At 35.9% G+C, this 21,232-nt stretch overlaps 1 protein-coding gene and 1 long non-coding RNA gene across 2 annotated transcripts; both read right to left on the bottom strand.

Moving 5' to 3' along the window:
* Positions 1-5,542: 5,542 nt before the first annotated feature.
* LOC147496221 (uncharacterized) lies at positions 5,543-7,251 on the bottom strand. The gene is made up of 3 exons (XM_086561359.1): positions 7,130-7,251; positions 6,937-7,069; positions 5,543-6,820 (listed from the first exon to the last, which is right to left on the bottom strand). Exons 1-3 carry the CDS (start codon positions 7,249-7,251, stop codon positions 5,543-5,545), a joined length of 1,533 nt encoding a protein of 510 aa, XP_086417485.1.
* Positions 7,252-18,096: 10,845 nt separating this feature from the next.
* LOC147496220 (uncharacterized) lies at positions 18,097-20,998 on the bottom strand. The gene is made up of 2 exons (XR_015196542.1): positions 20,795-20,998; positions 18,097-18,383 (listed from the first exon to the last, which is right to left on the bottom strand). It is a non-coding gene; the product is annotated as an uncharacterized LOC147496220 (long non-coding RNA).
* Positions 20,999-21,232: the final 234 nt, after the last annotated feature.

Genomic DNA, 21,232 nt, shown 5'->3' with positions numbered 1-21,232 from the left:
CCTTTAAGTTTCAGCCTTGCGACCCAACTCCCCGGAACCCAAAACTTTGATTTTTCTCAAAGGTGCGGAGTCCTATATAAGTAACATCCGCCCGATCCACGGTGCGGCATCGTTTATGGTTGAGACTAGGGCCGGTATCGATCGTCTTGAGCCCCTGACTTTTCGTTCTTGATTAATGAAAACAGGTCGAGGCGTTGTGCCCCCGATGCCTTTAATCATTGGCTTTACCCGATAGAACTCGCCTGCGAGCTCCAGCTATCCTGAGGGAAACTTCAGAGGGAACCAGCTACTAGATGGTTCGATTAGTCTTTCACCCCTATACCCAAGTCAGACGAACGATTTGCACGTCAGTATCGCTGCGGGCCTCCACCAGAGTTTCCTCTGGCTTCGCCCCGCTCAGGCATAGTTCATCATCTTTCGGGTCCCGACATGGATGCTCACACTCGAACCCTTCTCAGAAGATCTAGGTCGGTCGGTGGTGCAACCCACAGGGGGATCTCGCCAATTAATTAATTTCCTATCAAAAACTAGATCTAAAATTAAGTTATTGGATCATTGCTAAGGAAAAAAACTAGATGCTTAAGAGCTAAGTCTCTGTTTCTCATATGGAGGAGACAAGTTCCACAAATTCGTGCATGGGTTGAGGAGCCATGTTTTGGGCTGGAAAATTGAGCCCAAAACCTCATTACTTCAGTCCACAAGGGGGTTTTCAGCTGGAATTGACTTCAATAGCCTTTTCGTCCACTTTTACTTTTCTTATTGGGTCAATGCTTGAACCATTAGAAAGATCATTCCAAGACGGTCGTTTTGACATAAGGTAGGCCCAATTCTGAGGTCTGAGTCCAAAGATACGGCCTTTGGAAGTTCTACTGACTTTTGTACGCTATTTCTGCCCGCATTAACTTTGACTTTTCAACTTTGACTGGGCTTTTAAAAAGGCTTTTTCTCCTTGAATCTTGGCCTTTAATCATAGAACTTCTTAGCAACCAACCTTTGCTCTTTTATCTCGCAAAAGGGACGCATTTCTGCGCATATTCGACTCTAATGCCTGAAATAAATAAAAGCACGATAATAGTACTAACTCTTACTTATTAATCACATAATTGGTCTAAAAGCAATATTGTCAAGGGGTTAAAACTACAGTTTTGGGCTCTTCTCACTCAACTCTATAATTAATTGAGGCTGGCATATACAACTGCGCCAATGTTACAGTAACCTTCCAGGTTTGCATAACTGAGTAAGTGAGTAAGTGCATATAACGATAGGTATAACTTGAATTAACATCAATGTGATTTTTGGTATCCACAGTCCAAGTTGTACGAAAGAGGAGGACTTATAATTGGAGTTGGAAACTATCTAGCATGGTATCCAAGTGATAAATCAATGATATGTGAAGGTGAAAGCAGTCTGTGATTCGAATGCTTAATCTGCTCCAATAAGTATCCTCAAGACTCATAACAGTTAGGTAGATGAAAGCATTTTTAGTTGGAGAACCAATATTCAAGGGCCAATGACCTGTGTGGTTCTCAACGACACGTATAATCATCAGATTATGTTTCTAAAACACCACAGGATATGCAACTGAAACATGCCCCTGCATAGATATTTCTAGTTCAGGTGGAATTCCATAGACTCACCAAACATTAGTGAAATCTACCTATCACAAAAGTACCATAGTACCTACTCTTGTGTCTTGGCATGGATAAACTAAATACTGTAAGCACACTATCCCCATTAAACTAATCAAAATAGATATTTCTAAGCCTGACATATAAATTTTGAAAGATGTTTAAATAAGCAAACCTGCAGCAGTACAACTAGACCAACCCACGAATTTTCCCTGTGATTATTTTGGCCATCCATTAGAAATAGTCGATACTCGCAATCCGCCAACATTTTCCCTATCGTGCGACGCATTGCAATAGGAACCAGCTTAGACTATTCTGCATCACTGCATGTCCCAGCCAAGTGTAGTTTAAGTCTTCTAACACCACCGTACGTCATAATTTTTTTACAGTAGTTACACTGAGATTTCTTGTGATCATCATCAAATGATATTCCATGATCCCAAACAATGTCCGGCTTACGTGGCACACCTATACAAAACATATATATAGATGCACAAACTAAATCTCCTGAAACCTATATACAGACTACAAAGAAAAGTAGTCTTAAGACTTATTTTCCTGAAACCCTCCTGTATAATGAAACAATGTTCTTAACATATAGGTACACAGTAGTTAGCATCTTGTATAATGAGATCGTAAAGAACATTCAATTAAGTGGAAGACAATGAGCAAATATTGAGTTTAATGTATGTATAATATCCCTTTAAATAACAAAAATATATAAGTAAAGCAACTTCAACATATAACTTGAGTGTATTTTCGTATGTCGTCCCGCACTCCTTCTTTTATGTCATGATTCTATTGATGAGAAGCCTTATGAATTCAATAAATCCTGTAGTAAGAATAATTTTAAATCTCATTATTAGTTATTATTTCAATATTTTATTTCCAAGTATTAGGGAATGAGTATGTTACCTGAATTTCTACACATTGTTTTTTGGCATTTGGTTCTTCATCCTTTTGTTTGATTTTGATGCCCTGTTTTTAAGAAAGTAATTGAATAGGTTAGTAGTAGAGCGAAACGTTAGCTATGACTATTACTGGGGTATGAAAGGAAGCTAAAGTTCCACAGCTTGCTTAGGCAATAAACTGCAACAGTAAAATTTTAACAATGCATTATAACCAATAGTAAAATTTGTACTTACCTTTTCAATTTTGTCTAATTTTGAGACGGTTAATGATCTATCTTTTCCATTTTCACAGTTGTACTTTGTTATTTTAACTTCAAATTCATATTCCTTGCCAATTGGTTCTTCTAATATTTTAGAAACCAAGTCGAAGCCATTTTCCTGCATAGAATATTTTAATATCATCGTGCGAGATTTTTTGTAAATAAATGTAATTTTAAAGAGTTAAAGCTAATTAATACCTGTTTCTTAATTTTCAACAGTTCATCCAAAGGACGTTGCAACAAATATTCGACCTCATCATCAAACACTGTTATCAACTTTTTGCATGTTGAATCTTCTATTTCAAATTGGAGTTTGTACCTACATAGAATATAATTACTTTAGTCTCTATGATAATATTTGTAATTTTTTTAATAATATTTGTTACAATACCTTTTTGTTGGTTCTTTCATTGAAATGGAACAATAATCACACCACCATTCTGGATATTTTAGTTCTACTTTTTTTCTGCACTAGTCGCTTTCACAACAATTGTAATGCCAGTTGTATTTGTTGTCAATATTTGATATTTTTTCTTTAAATTTGTACATTTTCCCCTATACATTGATAATTTCAAATTTTGCATGTTAAACAGTAAAACAATAATTGAAAAAAAGAATTACACATGAACTTGGATAAAGGCAGGAAGTTACCACTGATGAAGTACTCATTAGCAATGTATCAATTTCTTCTAAATTTTTCACTCGAATTGCCTCTGTTGCATAGGTAGATGGTTTTTTTCTTAAAATTGGCAACTCTGCCCGTGGATTGTTTGAACTGCATTTTACATGAGAGATATGTCATAAACTTTAAAGTATGTACATGATTTTTTTCTTGTGAAATAAGTAATTGTTACCTATTTTTTAAAGTATGAGCATCATCTGTTTCTAGGTTTATATACACTTTTGTCGCCGGTGTTGCTTGGAGTACATATTTACTTGAAGCCCAATAACTTTGTACATTAGCACATATCACTCAAATTTATTGAATGTACATATTTAGATAGATGTACCTGAGAACAATCTGACTGTTGTTGAAGTCATAGTTATAATATCGCTTGGGCCATTTTTTGTTAGGACTTGTGGTATTTGTTTAATCCGATCTCCCCTGAAAGTAATTTCCAAGCATTCCATTCTAACAACAAATAAGGAAACAAAGTTCAAAATATACCATTGGTGATTAGTTGGTTTATTAAATAGTAGAGTATCATTAATAAGAAAAAACATACCTCTCATTATCAATGTAGATTGATTTTTTATCTGATTGTCCCATTCTTGTGTGAACATTTTTTTGCAATTCACCGATGTTGTTGTAGAATCCAATGACATCTGAATAAGGTAAACTTTATTGGTAAACCTATGAAAATTTTACCAATAAACGAACTAATGTACTTTGAAAAAAAAATGATAGAATTACCAGTAAGAAATTCTTCTTGCTTATCTTGTGGGGCTAATTTCTTGAAATCGACAAAGCTGAATAGTTGTCGTGGAATTGATGTTTCATCTGAAATATTCCTCATGGTTGTATACTTCTCAAATGTTATCTTGTTTTTATTGTTCACGGGACAGTAAGACCTAACGTTTTTAACGGTGACTTTTTCCAAATGTACCACTGAACCATCTTGAACTTTTTCCTTAAATTGTGGATAGATCTCCAAAGGTATAGACACATTGATTTGGTCACCCTGTATGAATGAAAAAATAATTGATATAAATCTTAAAGTGATAAAAGAGAAGTTGAATAAGTGTGGTACTTACTTTTTCGTCGATGAGGATCATATCCTTACTTAACAATGTCTCATTTCCAACCAGATAGTGGTCCCAGCTTCTATCAATTCTTACTCTGAGCTTCAAATTCCTAATTGACTTGGTGACTTGCTTTATGAAACTGTAATGAGTTGTCATGTCTAAATGCTGCAACATTATATAATGTTAGATCGACCGAGAACAGACAAGTAGGAGATTATCTTTTCAAAGTTAATATAATTAACTAAAAAATAAATATAAAATGAAAACAAAGGTATGTCTAGTGAAGTAGTAAACTATAGTGATTTCAAACACTTGGCATATATAGAAAATGGTTGTGTATATTCCAATAAAGAACAAAAGAGAATAAAAAAAGAATGGCGAATGTGAATAATGTCTCCATAGTAGCTGATGGTCCTCTACATTGTAATAGAATAAAAAAAAAATAGTTAATAAGCAATTCGCTCTATATGAAGTTAAAAATTGAAAATTTGAGATTGAACTAATATTGTTTTTACCTCATTGCAAATTGTTGAATGCTTCTTTGTAGACAATGTTCTGAGTGTATCCTTCTGGTTCGTCACCATTTTCTTGATTAGGAATTTCAGTCCTGATCATGTAGTTGTTCGTGATACTGCAACGTATAGTTGTCCATGACTGAAAACTAGCTTAGGCAAGTAAACCCCCACTTGCTTCAATGTCTGTCCTTGACTTTTATTTATTGTCATTACAAAACAAATCTTTATTGGAAACTGTATTCTCTTCAAACTGAAATGCCAGTTCATGAACTTATAAGTTGTCTCTATCCTTGGTATATCAGTTTCCCCGCCAATGTTGCTCCCTGTTATAATTTTTGCTCTAATGACCTTTGGAGCTAGTTTGATAACAATAAGTCTTGTTCCATTACAAAGACCAAGGCTCTGGTTTATGTTTCTAATGAGCATGATTGGCGTGCCAAGTTTCAACTCCAGCTTGTGGTTTGGAAGACCAGATCCTTTAATTATGTTAAGAAATTCAACTGTTCTTCAATATTTTCAGATATAGAGCTTAATGAATCGGTGCTGAAGTACTCACACATTTGTCCCTCGAAAGAAGACAGGATATGGGAGTTGATATCATCTACAGACTCATTTGTAGGTGACAGAATGCATCTATCTCTGAAGTAGTTGTCATCCATGTATTTTAATGGTAAATCTTTGTAAATACTTGACACGATATCACTTACGCTGTCATCGCCAGGGGGAATAACAAGATCATTAGGAATTTGGATCCAATTTTTTTCTTTACCTTCGAATATGGAAATGGCAGGTAAGTTTCCTTCTTCGAGGTCTAATACCCACTTGCTGAAATATGACGCCAATGAAGAATCCACATTCTCTAAGCGCATGTTTCTAGTTAGCTTGAAGACTTTGCAATGCTGCCAAATATGTAATCTATTTATCGATGAAGCAATTATTAATTCCCTTGTACCTCTTGGAATGACAGGTAAAATCTGCCTGAAATCTCCCCCTAGCAGAATAATTTTACCTCCAAAGATCTTGTTTTCATTTTCTTTGCCCATTAGATCTTTCAGGGTCTTGTCTAATGCTTCAAAATCATGCCTGTGGGTCATAGGAGCTTCGTCCCAGACTATAAGATCAGCTCGTTGAATAAGTCTGGCCAGCATGGTGTTTTGACTTATATTGCAGGTTGAGTACTCATCAATTTCTATTGGGATTTTAAATCTTGAATGTGCTGTCTTTCTACCTGAAAAAAGTAGAGCTGCTATTCTCGAAGAAGTAACTGCAATGGCTATTTTCCCTTGTGACTGTAGTTGGGTCAGTATGGTATTGTAGAGGAATGTCTTGCCAATCCCTCCTCCTCCATAGACAAAATAAACCACACCTGAGTTTGTATTGACTGCATTTATAATTTCATCATATATAGTCTTCTGGTCATGATTCAAGCAGTTTTGCATTTCATGAAATTGTTGGTGCATTTCATTATGACTATATTCTTGTTCTTTCGTGATGAGTCTATCTGGGTCTCTAGGTTCTGACCTCATATCTTTGAACGGTATCTTAAAATCCTTCAGTTGACGGTTTACTTGTTTTGATGAATCTGTCAATCTCGATCCAACAAGATGGTTTCTAAGCTCTTCAGGTGCTAAAATCAGATCACCGTCATTTGCTCTAGTTCTTTCTTTGTCCAGTATGTCGTTTGTAAACAACTCCCAATGTTTGTTCCATAGAACCAAAGGTTCACTCACCTCACAGAAGACTAATAGTGTCGCAAATAACTGCCTCAAGGAAGCACTACTAGCCCATTGACTTGCTTCAACGATTGCATTGTTCCATTCGTCGTCATTTTGCAACAGTCCAAGTGCAAGACATGTTGATTTGAATCCTCATACACCTTGCCGTTGACAGTTCTGAGATCTTTATATGACGTTACACCTTTTTGAACATTTAATACCATTCGCAAATAAAACCGTTTGCCTGACGTCGGATATGCAGAAAAGATCCTTCCGATTTTTACTCCTTTCTGTCTTAATTTCCAATATTTCAAAGAATCAACCCAAACAAATTTTAATGGGAAATCAACATACCTCAGGTGTCTACCATCTTCATGTAATTGGCTATAGCGCATCCACTCTGTAAATTTGGTTTTCTTTGCACTTTCACGGGTGATGACTTCATCGGTGTTGTCATCGTCATGATAGAACACCATATGTTCGCCTTCAAGATGGAATGGTAGTCTCTCAACAGGTGGGTATCGATATTGGATATCGTTACCAAATAATCTTCAGCAAGTTTACCGACAGTCTAAGAATCTTTGAATTTCATCAACTTGTATTATTGTTTCTTCGGTTTTTGTGTTTTCGACAGTGGTATCAGTCTCAACAACAGCAGTGGATCTATCTTGACCTTTGCTCAAGTATTTGAAGAGATACTTGACCATTCGACTTCTATTATAGAACTCCACGTTGATGTGTGCTCCATATTTCTTTGAAAGAGCAAGATTATAAAGAACAACCCATCTGTTATCAACGGTGAAAGTCTTCTTCTTCCATTTTTTTGTAGCTATTCTACCTGGTCTTCTCATGTACATTGCAAATCCCTTGTCATCGAATGTAGTTTCTTCATAGAATTCTTTTGGATCAAGTCTGGTACATTTTCGTTCGTTCATGCAAGGTGAATTCTTGTCTAGCGCTCCACATGGATCGTGGATCATGTTGTCTACGACAATTTCATATAACAACGGGTCATCATTTTTGTCTGGAAGTTCAGCTGATATAATCTTATCAATGCCAGCTGGGGTAGAAGGCTTGTCATCAGGGTGCAACCAAAGTAGTATGTGAGCGTGTGGTAGACCTCGTTTTTGGAATTCAATAACATAGATTGCTGCAAAATTCAAATTTAAAAGTAAATAAATATGAATGCTTGATACCACTATATCACATTAAAATTTACAAATTTGTTTCTATAAAGCCGCTACGTCTAAGAAATGAGTATAATATATAAAGTTCTACATAACCCTGAGCAACCATTGGCTTTGTTTGCCTTTTGTCCCTCAACTCCTCTTTCAGTTGGAATATCATTCCTTTTTTATATTAATTTATTAGTTATTACACTTAGCTTGAAGGTTCTAAGTGAGACATTAGACATTATATTATAAACCAACTAATTATTCTTATATAAAAAGTGTAAGAGAATACCGAAACTAATTGACCCGTACTACCAACTTGAGGTGTTGGCGAAATCCTGGTAGTGTCGCTTCCCCATACTTACTTTGACAAAATGACAACCATAGACATTTTCTTGATCGGTGTTTGTCAAACATAGACATATTAATTAACATCGTACATACTGACTTACTGTACCAGCTCGATTATATTTTAGAATGAAAAAAAGTAAAACCAGTAGAAAATAAAATAAAATAAAAATGAATAATTTACGGAGGGGAGGAGGAATAAGATGTTTTCAAGCCAAGAGTCACATAGTTTAGGCATCACACAAATAAAATTAAGATGTAAAATATTTAAAATTACCTGCCATAACTTTGCCAAAGTGTTCTTCTTCTTTGAGGTCCTTCATAATCTGATCCACTTTTATTTTAAACGCTCTAACAACAACTTCAGGGCAGTATTCGGATTTTAGACCTTCAACTCTTTTCATTGCAAGTTTAATTTCATTCCACTTTGGATTGCAAGTGAATGTGATGAATATATCTGGAGGTCCCTCCCATCTGCATATAGCAATGACATCCTGATAATTCTGCACCATGTACTGTGGCCCATCAGTAAATGAAGAAGGCAAAACTAAACGCTTTCGACTAATCTTGCATCTGTGTCTCCAGGGTGCACTGAGTCAACTATATTCTTATATAGTTCTGCTCTGATTGTGGACTGGTTGTTTCGGAACCAATCAAGTCTTTCTTCTTCTACACATGTGTATATATCGACCATAAATTGCAGTTTTACTTTACCACCTCTAACTAAAGTCTGGCCCTCATTTTCTCTATGTTGAAGTCTGAAGGCATAATATTCTCGCATGCTAACTGTGTGGCAGTGATTTTCTGATATTTCTTCTTCTCCTCGATACAAAATATCGAATGTGTAGCCGTCCTCACCGTATGGAAATAAAAGAGGAGATTGCATTGCCATAAAGCTAAGATAATGTTCAGTAATTCGTTTGAGGCCTTCTTCTTGGTGTTCAACAACTATATCTCGATGATGAAATTCAACTCCATTTCCAATCATCAGTGCTGCTACTTCATTAGATGTAGGCAGGTTGTACTGTCTTACATCTTTTGAGCGTGTGCCGATGAGTCTAATGCGTACAGGTATGTAGTCCTCTTCATTGAACCTATCTCGTGCCATTTGGAAGGTCTTTGCAATTTCATTTTCCGCATTCAGCATTGTTATAAATCCTTCAACTATACTACCATCTAATGCTTGTTAGAGTGCTTGATTGGGCAGAGCACTTAACCTATTGGGCACCTCGTTCTCTGTGTCATATATATAAAGATGTGCAAACTTTGGTTTATCTCCTGTTGGAAGTAACGATCCGATTTTATGGTAATTTTGTCCATGAATTCTGAAAACATATGGACCACCACCATTGTTAATTGCATAGTCTATTTTTCCACCCATTGATGTGAAAGCAAAGATCGAATTATATGATCTTATGTTTTCAATAAAATGAGTGCTTTTTGGTCCCCTTGATTCAAGTAGATCCTTTAAGAATTGTGGAGGATTCTTCAATAGTGGAAGTTGCATCTTTCCCACTTGACAACAAATAGAGAATGTAGGAAGTTGTCCCTTTTGTTTTGATCTTGTTGTTCCTTTCTTCATTCCAGAGTATAGCTCCACAGAAAGAACAAACTTTGTTGGGTTCACCAAAGTCCCATAGTTCTATATAAAGAAAAAAAAAAGATAAGAAAAAGGATTAAGTTATTAATCAAAATATTCAATTTGTTTAATTTAATACTTACCAATATCACGAGTACTTTTGTGAAGTGAAATGCTGTCAATGAAATCAAAATCTGACAAATCAAAATTTGTTGAATTGTTGTTGATGTTCTGAAAATCAACATCAGTAGTGATGCTTCTTTGCCTATTAACGTTTTCTTCTCTGTGCATAGATTGAACTCTTCGAATATTTGAAATTCTAGTAGCACGCGAATCATTTATAACCAACTCTCTTTGTGGGAGAAGATTGCATCTTAGCCTTGATTTACGAACCTATTTATTCTTCTCCTTGGCCATAGGGATTTCTTATAATAAAGATAAAAAAAAAAAAGGTAGAATTACAATTGTAAGGGACACTTAATATAGAGTAGTTAGAATGAACACACACGAAATAAGTACTCAGATATATAGAGTAGTTAGATTGAACACACAAAAAAAAATTTAAATCATGCACTCACAAAAAAATCTAATATAAAGAAAAGAAGTACTCAGATATATAATTACATGCACTCACAAAAAAATCTAATATAAAGAAAAGAAGTACTCAGATATATAATTACATGCACACACAAAAAAATTATGAATTAAATCATGTAATTTAAAATTTTAACATTACCCAAAAAAGAAACGAATTTTAAGTGAATCTAGTAGGCAAACTCTAATATAAGGTTCTGTTAACAATAGCAAACAAAGTTTTGTTAGCAAATAAAGTTTTGTTCAGAAAGTTGAATTCGAAACTCCAAACACTTTTGGTGGAGAGGGAGAAGAAATGCTCTGTTGTAGCTGAACTACAAATGAGTTTAGCTGCAATCAAAGAAAGTATTCAGAGTTTCGTACTTTAAGTTTGATAGTGTGGTCACTATGCCTTGGTGAGTCCCAAGACTAATGAACTTTTAGAGAAAATAGATATACATTTTCTACTATTAGTGTAGTTTAAAAAAGTAGTTCTGTTCACTTCTGAGCAAGTTTTGGTGCTAAGGTATTTGTCAGCAGACTACAGAATGAAAAAATGAAGAGAAGTTTGAAAACCAAACTATAGTACTGCATTTTGTGAAGTGCAATCAAATTGTTGGCAAGTATTTTTTGAGTTCTAAGTCAGAACTTTAAAGAATATCTAATTTTCAGACAGAGAAAAAAGCTATTTGGCCAGCACAAATGATTTGTTTCTTCACTTAGAAAGCAAGTACCCCATTTGTCTTGAGTTTAATTAGTTAAGTCTAGGTAAAACTATACTTTTTACATTTATCAAATGGAACTGCTGCCATCTTAGTTTCGTTTAAATTCATTTCCTTTAGTATTGTTAATCCTACCAAAATCCCATTAAACCCACCCACCCTTGTTTGGTTCTAACTGTGTTTGTTTGGCTCAGAAACTAATTTTTTTCGCAGGAATACAAAGAGCGCGCCTTGCGCCCTTCTTAGCCAAATTCTAAGCGTACCCCGCGCTAAAGAGCCTGGACATCGTCCAAGGCAAAAGCGCGCCCCACGCCCTTGTTAGGCAAATTCCAAGCGCGCCCCGCGCCCTTTTCTGGATAAGCCCGATTTCACAGGTTAGTTCAAACTTTCATTTTTTCAAGTTATTCAGTGTTGCTATCTGCTTGAATACACTGAAATCGCGTATACAAGATGCTATTTAAACGCATAGCAAGGAGACATTCATGTACTCCTTCTTCCACTCCTCGCCTCTCCTGTTAGAGTATTTATTCTAGCATATCAGGATTGTTTTGACTGTTGTTTGAGTTTATCTAATATTGGACTTAGCCTTGCATGAGATTAAGGTCCGGTACAAATAAACCGCCTAACGTGATTTCTCGTAAACATCAACGCACACGCCTATCTAGAATTCCACACACTACACCTGTAATAATGGCTGAAGAAAGAGAGATTCCTCTCTCTGATTTTTACAAATCCCTGAACGATAGCCCTAAGTCTTGCATCATTCTTACAGACCCAGTGGGGGATTTCCAAATCCCCCTGAATATATTTAATTTGTTACCAGTTTTTCATGGGTTAGACCATGAGAAGCCTTATCAGCATATGCGTAGGATTGAACAAGTTCTTACCACATTATATCATCTTACAGTAGGCGCGAAACAAATTAAATTGAGGGTGTTTCCTTTCACCCTAGCCGATAAGGCGGCGTCTTGGTTAACTGCCCATGCGCCTAATTCTGTAGACTCATAGGCCAAACTTGTTCAATTGTTTATGGAACACTTTTACCCACCATTGAAGACAGATGAAATGCTTTCCAATATTCATTTCTTCCACCAGAATCCTCACGAATTCTTTTCGGAGGCCTAGAATTGTTTCACTGATCTTATAGAGTGTCCACATCATAACCATGCGAAAGACACATTAGTTCGTGCCTTTTTCAAGGGGCTTCTACACCATCATAAAGAGGTTCTGGATATAATGAATGGGGGTAGTTTCCTTAGTAAAGGAGCCTCAGAGGCTTATAGGTTTTTAGAAGATCAAACAAAGTGTAATAATAACTAAAGTGACGATATCCCCCGCTCTACTAGTTCTTCTTCAACAGTTAAGGCTACCAGTATGTTTAAGGTTAAATCTGATCCTGAACTTAAAACTCTAATTGAATCCCTCACTAAAAAGGTAGAAGCTATTTCTGTTCAACAAAAGCTTACCCCTGTCATGAATGTCAACTCTATTCCATGTAATTTCTATTTGAGTCCTACGCATCTCGACTCCTATTGTCCTCTAGTCTATGAACAACCATCCACACAGCCGGACAATGTTTGTTCCATTAATAGCGAACCTAACGCACCTTGGAGACAAAACCCCAACTTCGGTTGGCAAAATAATCAACAAGTTACACCTCCAGAGTTTAATAATCAAAATGTTAGGCCAGCGAACAACTACAACCAAGCTCCACCACGACAAGGACTAGGACAAGGACAAGGTAATTATAATAATTATAACAATAATAATTATAATGCTAATAGAGGTATCATTCTGGTGAATAATAACTATCACAACCCACCTGTTAATAATCAACGTGAGATAGTTCCTGCCACATCACCTGTAATAACTACACATCCACAACCGGATCGTTTCAACGCTTTCATGCAAACCCAACAACAGATTTTACAGTCTATCCAACATTCCTTACAACAGTTAACCCAAGAGAAAGTACAAGCAAAAGGTGTGTTTCCAGGTCAAGCTATACCTAATCCTAAAACGCCAAACACAGCCTTTGACGTAACCGGTAATACTAGTAATGAAAATGGAAACGTAGGTGAGTTAAATGCCATCACCACTCTCCATTCTGGCAAAGTGGTTGATTACGCCGTAATTATGCCCGTTGTTACATCACCAGTGGTCATAACAAATGAAAACTTACTAGATACTGAAATAGAAACTGAAGATCCTACCCCTGTATAGGTACCAGTTAAACCACAACCTAAGAAACAAAAGGCCAAGGTTAAACATCCTGTTGATCCATATGCTAAATATAGAGAGAAACCACTGTTTCCCCAGAGATTAGCCATGTTAAACAAGGATACAAATTTTGATAAGATTAGGAAAGTTTTTAAAAATATAATGATAAACCTACCTTTTCTTGAAGCTATTAAAAAGTTACCACAACATGCTAAGTTTCTAAAAGAGTTGTGCACTACTAGGCGTAAAACAAACATTCCAAAAGATGCCTTTTTAACTGAACAATTTCCCACGTTATCTAAACACAATGGAATTGTTAAGTACAAGGACCCTGGTCGTCCTACTGTACAATGCACCTTAGGGGATATTCACATGATAACTGCTCTATTAGACCTGGGGGCGAGTGTTAACTTACTCCCTTATTATTTATATAAACAAATAGGTCTACAAGAGATGTAACCAACTAAAATGACATTACAATTAGCTGATCGTTCTATTAAGTATCCTAAGGGTGTTGTTGAAAATGTGCTTGTTAAGGTTCAGGATTTCTACTATCCGGCTGATTTCGTTATCCTCGATACAGAAGTCGCTAACGACTCTGTTCCTATCATTTTAGGGTGTCCCTTCTTGGCTACTGCCAATGCGCTCATAAACTACCGCGATGGTTCGATATCCTTGTCCTTTGGCCATCTTTCTGTTGAGGTAAATGTTTTTAAAACGACGCAACAGTTCCCCTATTTGTCTATAGCTAGGGAAGTTAGCATGATCGAGAGCTTAACTCAAGATTATTTCAAAAACACGTTTCCTGATAATCAGATGCACCAATTTCTTTCCTTCGGCAGTTCCAACTTTGACGATGACTCCTTGGAAGTAAATGCAATCGAGGAAGATTTCCTTCGCCTCTTTTACAACTCCTTTTTGCCACCTCGCGAGTCCCCTCCTATTGATATCTATTCATCCATTAATGCCATGACAGAAGAAGAATTTTTCGCCTACTATCCCAGTGATTCTTCTAACCCACCTATTGAAGAATGTCTTGCATATCTAAAAACTTCTGATGATATAGACCTGAGAGCTCTAGCTGAGCACCATTCACCCACCTCACATTATTCTATCACTCATTCACCTTTTATCAATGTTCCCTGCCCTCCACCTTTTCAAAAGAACCTTGAGTTTGTATTTGACCCTTTTGTTTCTCCTGTGCTTCATGATTTTCTAAACTCTCCTAATAAGAAACTACTACCTAAAGTGCCACCCGATATCTTTATTTTCAGATGTGTGATAATACCAACCCATGCCACAAATGAGTTTTATGCAAAACCCACATTCCCATTTTTTCCATTCCTTACTTCTAAAATTCATCCATATCCACCATATCTTCCACAACCATCCATTTTTCATGATCATTCACTTGGCCACCCTTTCGTTGGTGGAAAAAGAAGACTTTGCATGCTAGGTTAGGTTCTAGATCCATCAGTAATCACTCTCATCCCGCTAGGCCACGTTTTGGGCAATCATGGTGCTTGATTGTGTTTGGGTGTGTTTCTTGTGATCATTATTTATGGAACGATCCACAACTATTTCGGTTGTTGGTATATAGTAAACTGCATGTTCATTATATACATATGTTTTAGATAAAGTCTTGAGTATCTGACTATAAAATACTCATTTTATTCTTCGGTGTACTCCATTCCAATCTTATATTTTGGTAAGTGCACCACTCAGGTAACCGAGCCCTCCCTTTCGAGTGTGTGGCTATAAGTACAGGATCCTAAGTCCACGGTTAACATAATTCACGTTTTCCACTCTTGTATGTTTTCTCGGTTTTTTAGTCATGTTTCTTTATGGTATGAATTATGTCTTTATTGCTTTATTGTTTTCCCTTAGATTAAACCTTATTCATAAAAAGTAAAAATATATTAAAACCATAAAAAATAGTAATCTAGCAAGTCTCGGGAATCTGACTTTAAAAGACCCGCATTTTTAAAACAAATTTTCTAAACTATGTTTGCAAAAATTTGTTTGGGGGTGGGGTGTTTGGTTTTTATTCTTGATCTCTCACTCACACTTTTCACTCGCATTTCTCACTTTTATTTTTCAATTTTCAAGTCAGAGCACTCAAAGTACACGGAGCGCGCCCTAGTTTGCTTATTCCTGAGTGCGCCACGCCCTCAAGCGCCTGGAAGTCGAGTAAGACAAGAGCGCGCCCCGCGCCCTTCATAGGCAAATCTTGAGCATGCCCTGCCCGCAAGTTCCTGGAAGTTGAGTAAGACAAGAGCGCTCCACACGCCTTTCACAGCCAATTCTTGAGCGCGCCCCGCGCCTTGGCCTTTGCAGCACTTCCACTTCTGATTTTTATTTGTGGGTTCTTCCGAGGATACTTCCAGGAGTTTAGTAGTGTATTCTGCTGGATAGGAGGTAAGTTTTACTTTTTGTTAGAGTCTGTGTATGTTCCAAGCAAGTTTAATCTTTGTTTTCCCCATAACGGGTGGAACTCATATAGAGTTGCGTTTGTTTTTATTTATCTATAGTAGTATGTTTTAACTTTGTTTTGCAGATGTTCCAAAATTTCACACGTCTCCATGGTATTTTTCTACCCTTCTTATTTCTATACTTTGAGGACAAAACATTCTTTTGTTTGGGGGTGGCATAGAAACACGCATAATTTAAGGCACCTGTTAGGATATAGATATGTACAATATGCACTTGTTTTCTAGCAAAAAATTTAAAAATTAAAAATATAAATAAAAGGTTTATGTTATGCACTTAGAAATATTGATGTTGTTTCTTTCTCTATGCTCTTAATAATCTAGAAGTTTCACGTTAGCTTTTGCATTAGAATAGTCTTTAGAAAACCTAGGTTAATATATAGGTAATAATCTTTGCATCTTTCTATAAATATATTTCATGAGCAGCTATGTTTGTATTGGCAGTAAGTTTCTGAAATCTAGGCTAGTATACTTATTCTACAAATCCTGTGAGGATATAGCCTAAAGCCTTATATGAGTGAAATATTTGAGTAATGACACAAGGGAAAAGTAAATTCCAAATAGAGAAATCACACGTCCACTTGCTTTATCACTATGTCATGTCCTAAGCGAGAATTTAGACCCTCTTTGGATCGATATAGCCAGAAATTCAAACCTATATGAAATTATTTCTGCTAGTCGCTCCTCTGAGCCTTTATTTAGCCTTTCATAAACCGCAAATCCCTTACCCTTTTACAAAACAAAATTAAAAAAAAAAAAAATCAGCCTACCCATCTTTGAATGAGTCTGAGAATAGAGATGAAATGAAGAATAAAGAGAAAGATCTTTGAAACCAAGAATTTGTTAGTTGCTTCAAATAAGAAAAGAAAGAAAGTTTCCATCCAAAGAAAAAAAAAATAAAAAAAATAATTAGAACTCCAAAAACAGAATCAAATGACTCAAAAGCCAAAAGAAAAAAAAAAAGGCTAAAAATGGAAACAAAGTATAAAAGCAAAATAAGAACAAAGTTTTCTCTAAAATACTGGGGGTTTTTTTTTGTTTTTTTGTTGTTGTGTACAGGATTAGGGAAGGGGTGGGCAAATTAAGAGTAGGTTATGTCGGTTAGTGGTGATGGTGGGAGATGGTGCTGGCGAATTGGTGGAGAACGAATCACTGGTGGAGGCAAAAGAAAGAGATGGTGGAGGCATATATATGTGGTGGTGGTGGGAGATGATGGTCGGGGTTTCAAGGGAGAAGGTGGTCAGGGTCTGTTTTTGGGGGTTGGGGAAGGTAGTGGTTGGGGTCTGTTTTTTGGAGGAGTAGGTGTCGGGTGGTTTTTTGGGGGAGAAAGCGTCGAGTGGTTTGGGGGGAAGGTGACGGGGTTTTTGTAGTGGAGGTCTTGACTATTTTCTTGAAAAAAAAACCCAAAAAAGACCATCAAATAAAATTGAAAGATGTGGTATAACCGGAAAAAAAAAATATGAAATATTCTATATTTCCTAATCTCTTGTGCTCTATTCCACTATTCTCTTTACAGATAATAGAAAAGATTTATTACACCGCCCTAAAGCCACCGCTACTTAATTTGGTAACCCTAAAAAAAAATGAAATATCCTCATCTCTTCGTGCTCTCTCCCACTATTTTCTCTCTACAGATAATAGAATAAAACTATTACACCGCCGCCCAAAATATCGATATCGATCAATATATCGATGTATCCAAAAACCGATATATATCGAAAATATTGGATATATCCATTTTTTTTTTTGTGACCAATCCAAACTATTTAAAATATCAAAAATATCGGACAAATCAGACATATAATATCAAAAATATCAAAAATGTATCAGAAATATCGGATTTATATTAAAAAATAGTCAAAAAATCAACTAATATATATCAATTATATTGAAAATATCAATTATATCGGCAATATAAAGTTTCATATCGGAAATTCCAATATATATCGGAAAAAAAAGAGTTCAATAGGATTATTACAAAAGAATTATTACACCGCCCTAAAGCCACCGCTACTTAATTTGGTAACCCTAAAAAAAATGAAATATCCTCATCTCTTCGTGCTCTCTCCTACTATTTTCTCTCTACAGATAATAGAATAGAATTATTATACCGCCCTCACACCCACTGCTATGTTGTTTATCTAGTAATCATGACCTTTAATAGGATTTCTTCTACTTGGTAGCACGGACTTTTTTTAGCATATTGTAATTGGCCATGTAAGCAAATAATTGTACCTATTCAAATTTGTAATGTAACCCGAACCCACTGCTATGTGAAAGTATCAAGAAACGCCATGATCAAAAGTGTTTAAACACCAGATGGTTATAAATAACCCGAACACAACACATAGATATAGATAGAAGTTCCTGATTAACTGAACATAATAGATAGAAACTAAAATAGAAAATATTAATTCTAGGCGGAAGCATCTCATGCATGATTTGTGGTTTTCAACTAATTAGTAGAACATGTCCAAAATTCCCCACATGCACGGTCAGATTTCCCTGCAACAAATTCCACTGAATCAGAAACTCAAGTGATCAGAAGTATACTTCAAAATCATCAAAGACAGAAAATTTTATGCACTTTGAAGCATAATATACTAGTGATTATCAAAGTTGGGAAATAATAGAATTACTACACAGGGACAGTATTACTAGTGGTTAAAGGGGGGGAAAAAAACCCAAAGCCACAATAGAAGCCTCCACTTCTTCTAAAAAAAGATCCTTTTATGGAGAGGAGCAAGAAAGGAGAATGCTTTAGAAGACTAAAAAGGATTTACTAGAGTCGAGTAGTTTTGATTTAATCCGTCGGTGGACCTTTAATTGAATCAAATGGCCATGATCTGTTAGATTTATTGGAGACTTCAACTGTGTTTCTATTATAAAGAAGAAAGGAGCAGGCCGCCTAACCACCTCACAGTAAAGAATTTCATCACAACGCTATGAACGCTACCCTAGTAGAAGTTCAAAATTGTGGGACTTGGGCTGACACGGTGTAATGAGCACTAACCGGATAGGTGGGGGTAGATTAGCTTCAAAAATTGATGAGCATTATCAACATTAGGAACACGAAGAATGGAAATATGGAATATAAAATTTACTAATCGGAAGTAAAAAAAATTCCAGCAAGTGCTCCTTCCAGATTCAACACTTGTTGGGCATCGGATCCAACTTTCTTAGGCGTGGTGAAAACAATTGGCAAAAGGAACTTGGAGCTCCTGCATAGGTTATGTTAATGAAACAGATACAAAGGCTACTAAGGCAAGACCTTAACTTTTGGAGAAGGGATCTATGGCAATATCGAGAAGGCACTCTTGTTGAAGATCTCATTAAAGCTAAGAATAATGTTGATGAAGATCAGGATAACAATGCTTTGGTAACAACTGTTCTTGAGAAAGAACTAGACTTGAATAAGGCTCTAACTACTTCCATGCAAACAAATAACTCTTGAGGAGAGCTGGGAAGACAGAGGTGAGAGAACCACTAACTACTTCCATGAACAAAATGAAGCAAGGATTATTTCTACTTACGTAGTGCACACCAAGGGTGGGAGTGTTCTTAATTATGAAGATGCCATTCAAGACCACATTCTTCAGTTTTATTAGAAGAGAATCCAATATCAACAGGTCTAAACTTGTATCCCAAAGCTACTTTACTTTTCTATTGATGAAAAAAATTCAAACAACGGTATTTGAATTAAACCATGAAAGCTCACGAGGGCTTGATGGATTTATCGCGGTATTCTTTCCGCATTCTTTGGAATATTGAAATCTTGATGTATGTTTTTCATATCAGTCTTACTTTATCAAATCTAATGTACCTACTATCTTTAACTCTATAACTTTGAATCACTTTAAGCCCAAGAAAAATATATTCTCATAATTCTCGTAATAAAACAATGAGCCCGGCTATCCACGGGATATCATAGCGGTATATCCTCATAGGGATGAGCTCGATCTTTGTTAGATTTACTCGTATCCCGAGACTTCATTAACTGACCAAAACAGATGGCAAAGTGACGAAAATGTACATGCTTGTGTGCTCGTCTTCTTCCCAAGTTAACCTCTCTCTCTAATTCTCTTTAACATCAATCAAAATTGCTAGCATAAGATCTACTCATCCATACCCACATATACTTCGAATATTACCAAGTTAGACTGTAGAATTGAAATATATGTTTCATTAATTTGAAGAAATTAATAACTGCTAGAGTCCTAGATCCCTGTCAAACAGTCAATATGTAATGTCAACTCCAAATCAGCAACCCACCAATCTGCTTTCTCTTCTTCCAAATGAGAGCAAGTGACCAACCACTCAACTAACCAAACCGATCATATGTTACCTGTAGCTTCATTGCACTTCCCAATTTTGATTTCTCTCTCTCTAATTTTGATTGATGTTAACATGGTAATTCATGTTGATACTTACTTCTCTAGCCTAAAGTTCTTGATACTTATAAAAAGCTTCCTTGGGATTCCATAATCTATGTGAACCATAGTTTTGTTTTAATAAGAATTGGAAAAGGAAAAAGAAACAAAAAAACAAAAACAAAAACCAAAACCAAAACCAAAAGGGATTCCACTAGCGAGGTATGCGAAGAGCAAAAGATGAATTAGAGGACGACCAATTTTTTTTTTTTTTTTTGCTTCTGCTCATCAGTTTTTCTCTATATTTTCTACCTTTTTTTTCCATCAGTTTTTTTTTTTTTTTACTTTTTTTAGTTGTATGATAAATGTTGAGATTTGTGGATCTACCGGTCGAGTAGCTCGTCCCTATGAGGATATCCCAGGATAGCCGCTCTAAAACAATTATTAAAACCAATCTCATAAGTTATCACAGAGATGAAAACACACAAAAGAATCAATCAAGCTAAAGATGAAGACTCTAATAATCTTAAGCAGTTCAGAACTTACCTAATCTAGAAGCCTCAGCTACTGCCAAATCAACAATTTTTCCTTCTGTTTTCTTCACCCAAGAGTCAACCATATCACGCAACTCGGCACATGTACAAATAGCGGTAACATCTTCCACCGGGCAAATCATGTATCTTTCTGCGTATTTTATGGACTGCTTTAGGATATACTTTGTAAATGTCACGTGCAAACGTTTGTGTCAATGCTTTACTCAGAGAAAAACAAACTGGCATTAACAAAAACAACTTTACTTTGCATTCAAGTCTAGGCACCCTCCAAGCCCATGCAAATTGTGTATCTTTCTGCGTGTTTTATGGACTGCTTTAAGATATACTTTGTAAATGTCACATGCAAAGGTTTATATTAAATATTTTTACTTTGAATTGCAATGCTTTACTCAGAGAAAAACAAACTGGGAAGTAGAAATGTTTAAAAGCC

Source organism: Coptis chinensis, chromosome 5, assembly GCF_015680905.1.
Source record: "Coptis chinensis isolate HL-2020 chromosome 5, ASM1568090v1, whole genome shotgun sequence".
Taxonomy (NCBI): Eukaryota; Viridiplantae; Streptophyta; class Magnoliopsida; order Ranunculales; family Ranunculaceae; genus Coptis; species Coptis chinensis.
Note: the sequence above shows the minus strand (reverse complement) of the source record. Positions and strands in the feature narration are given on the sequence as shown.

Bases quoted from the DNA above. Each gene is read 5' to 3' on its own strand.
- LOC147496221 (XM_086561359.1), bottom strand. From the start codon at position 7,251: ATGGTGTTCTATCATGACGATGACAACACCGATGAAGTCATCACCCGT. The intron at 7,070-7,129 runs GTATGTTGATTT...TTGGAAATTAAG, and splicing joins GAAGATGGTAGACACCTGAG to ACAGAAAGGAGTAAAAATCG. The intron at 6,821-6,936 runs GTGTATGAGGAT...TCCTTGAGGCAG, and splicing joins TCAGAACTGTCAACGGCAAG to TTATTTGCGACACTATTAGT.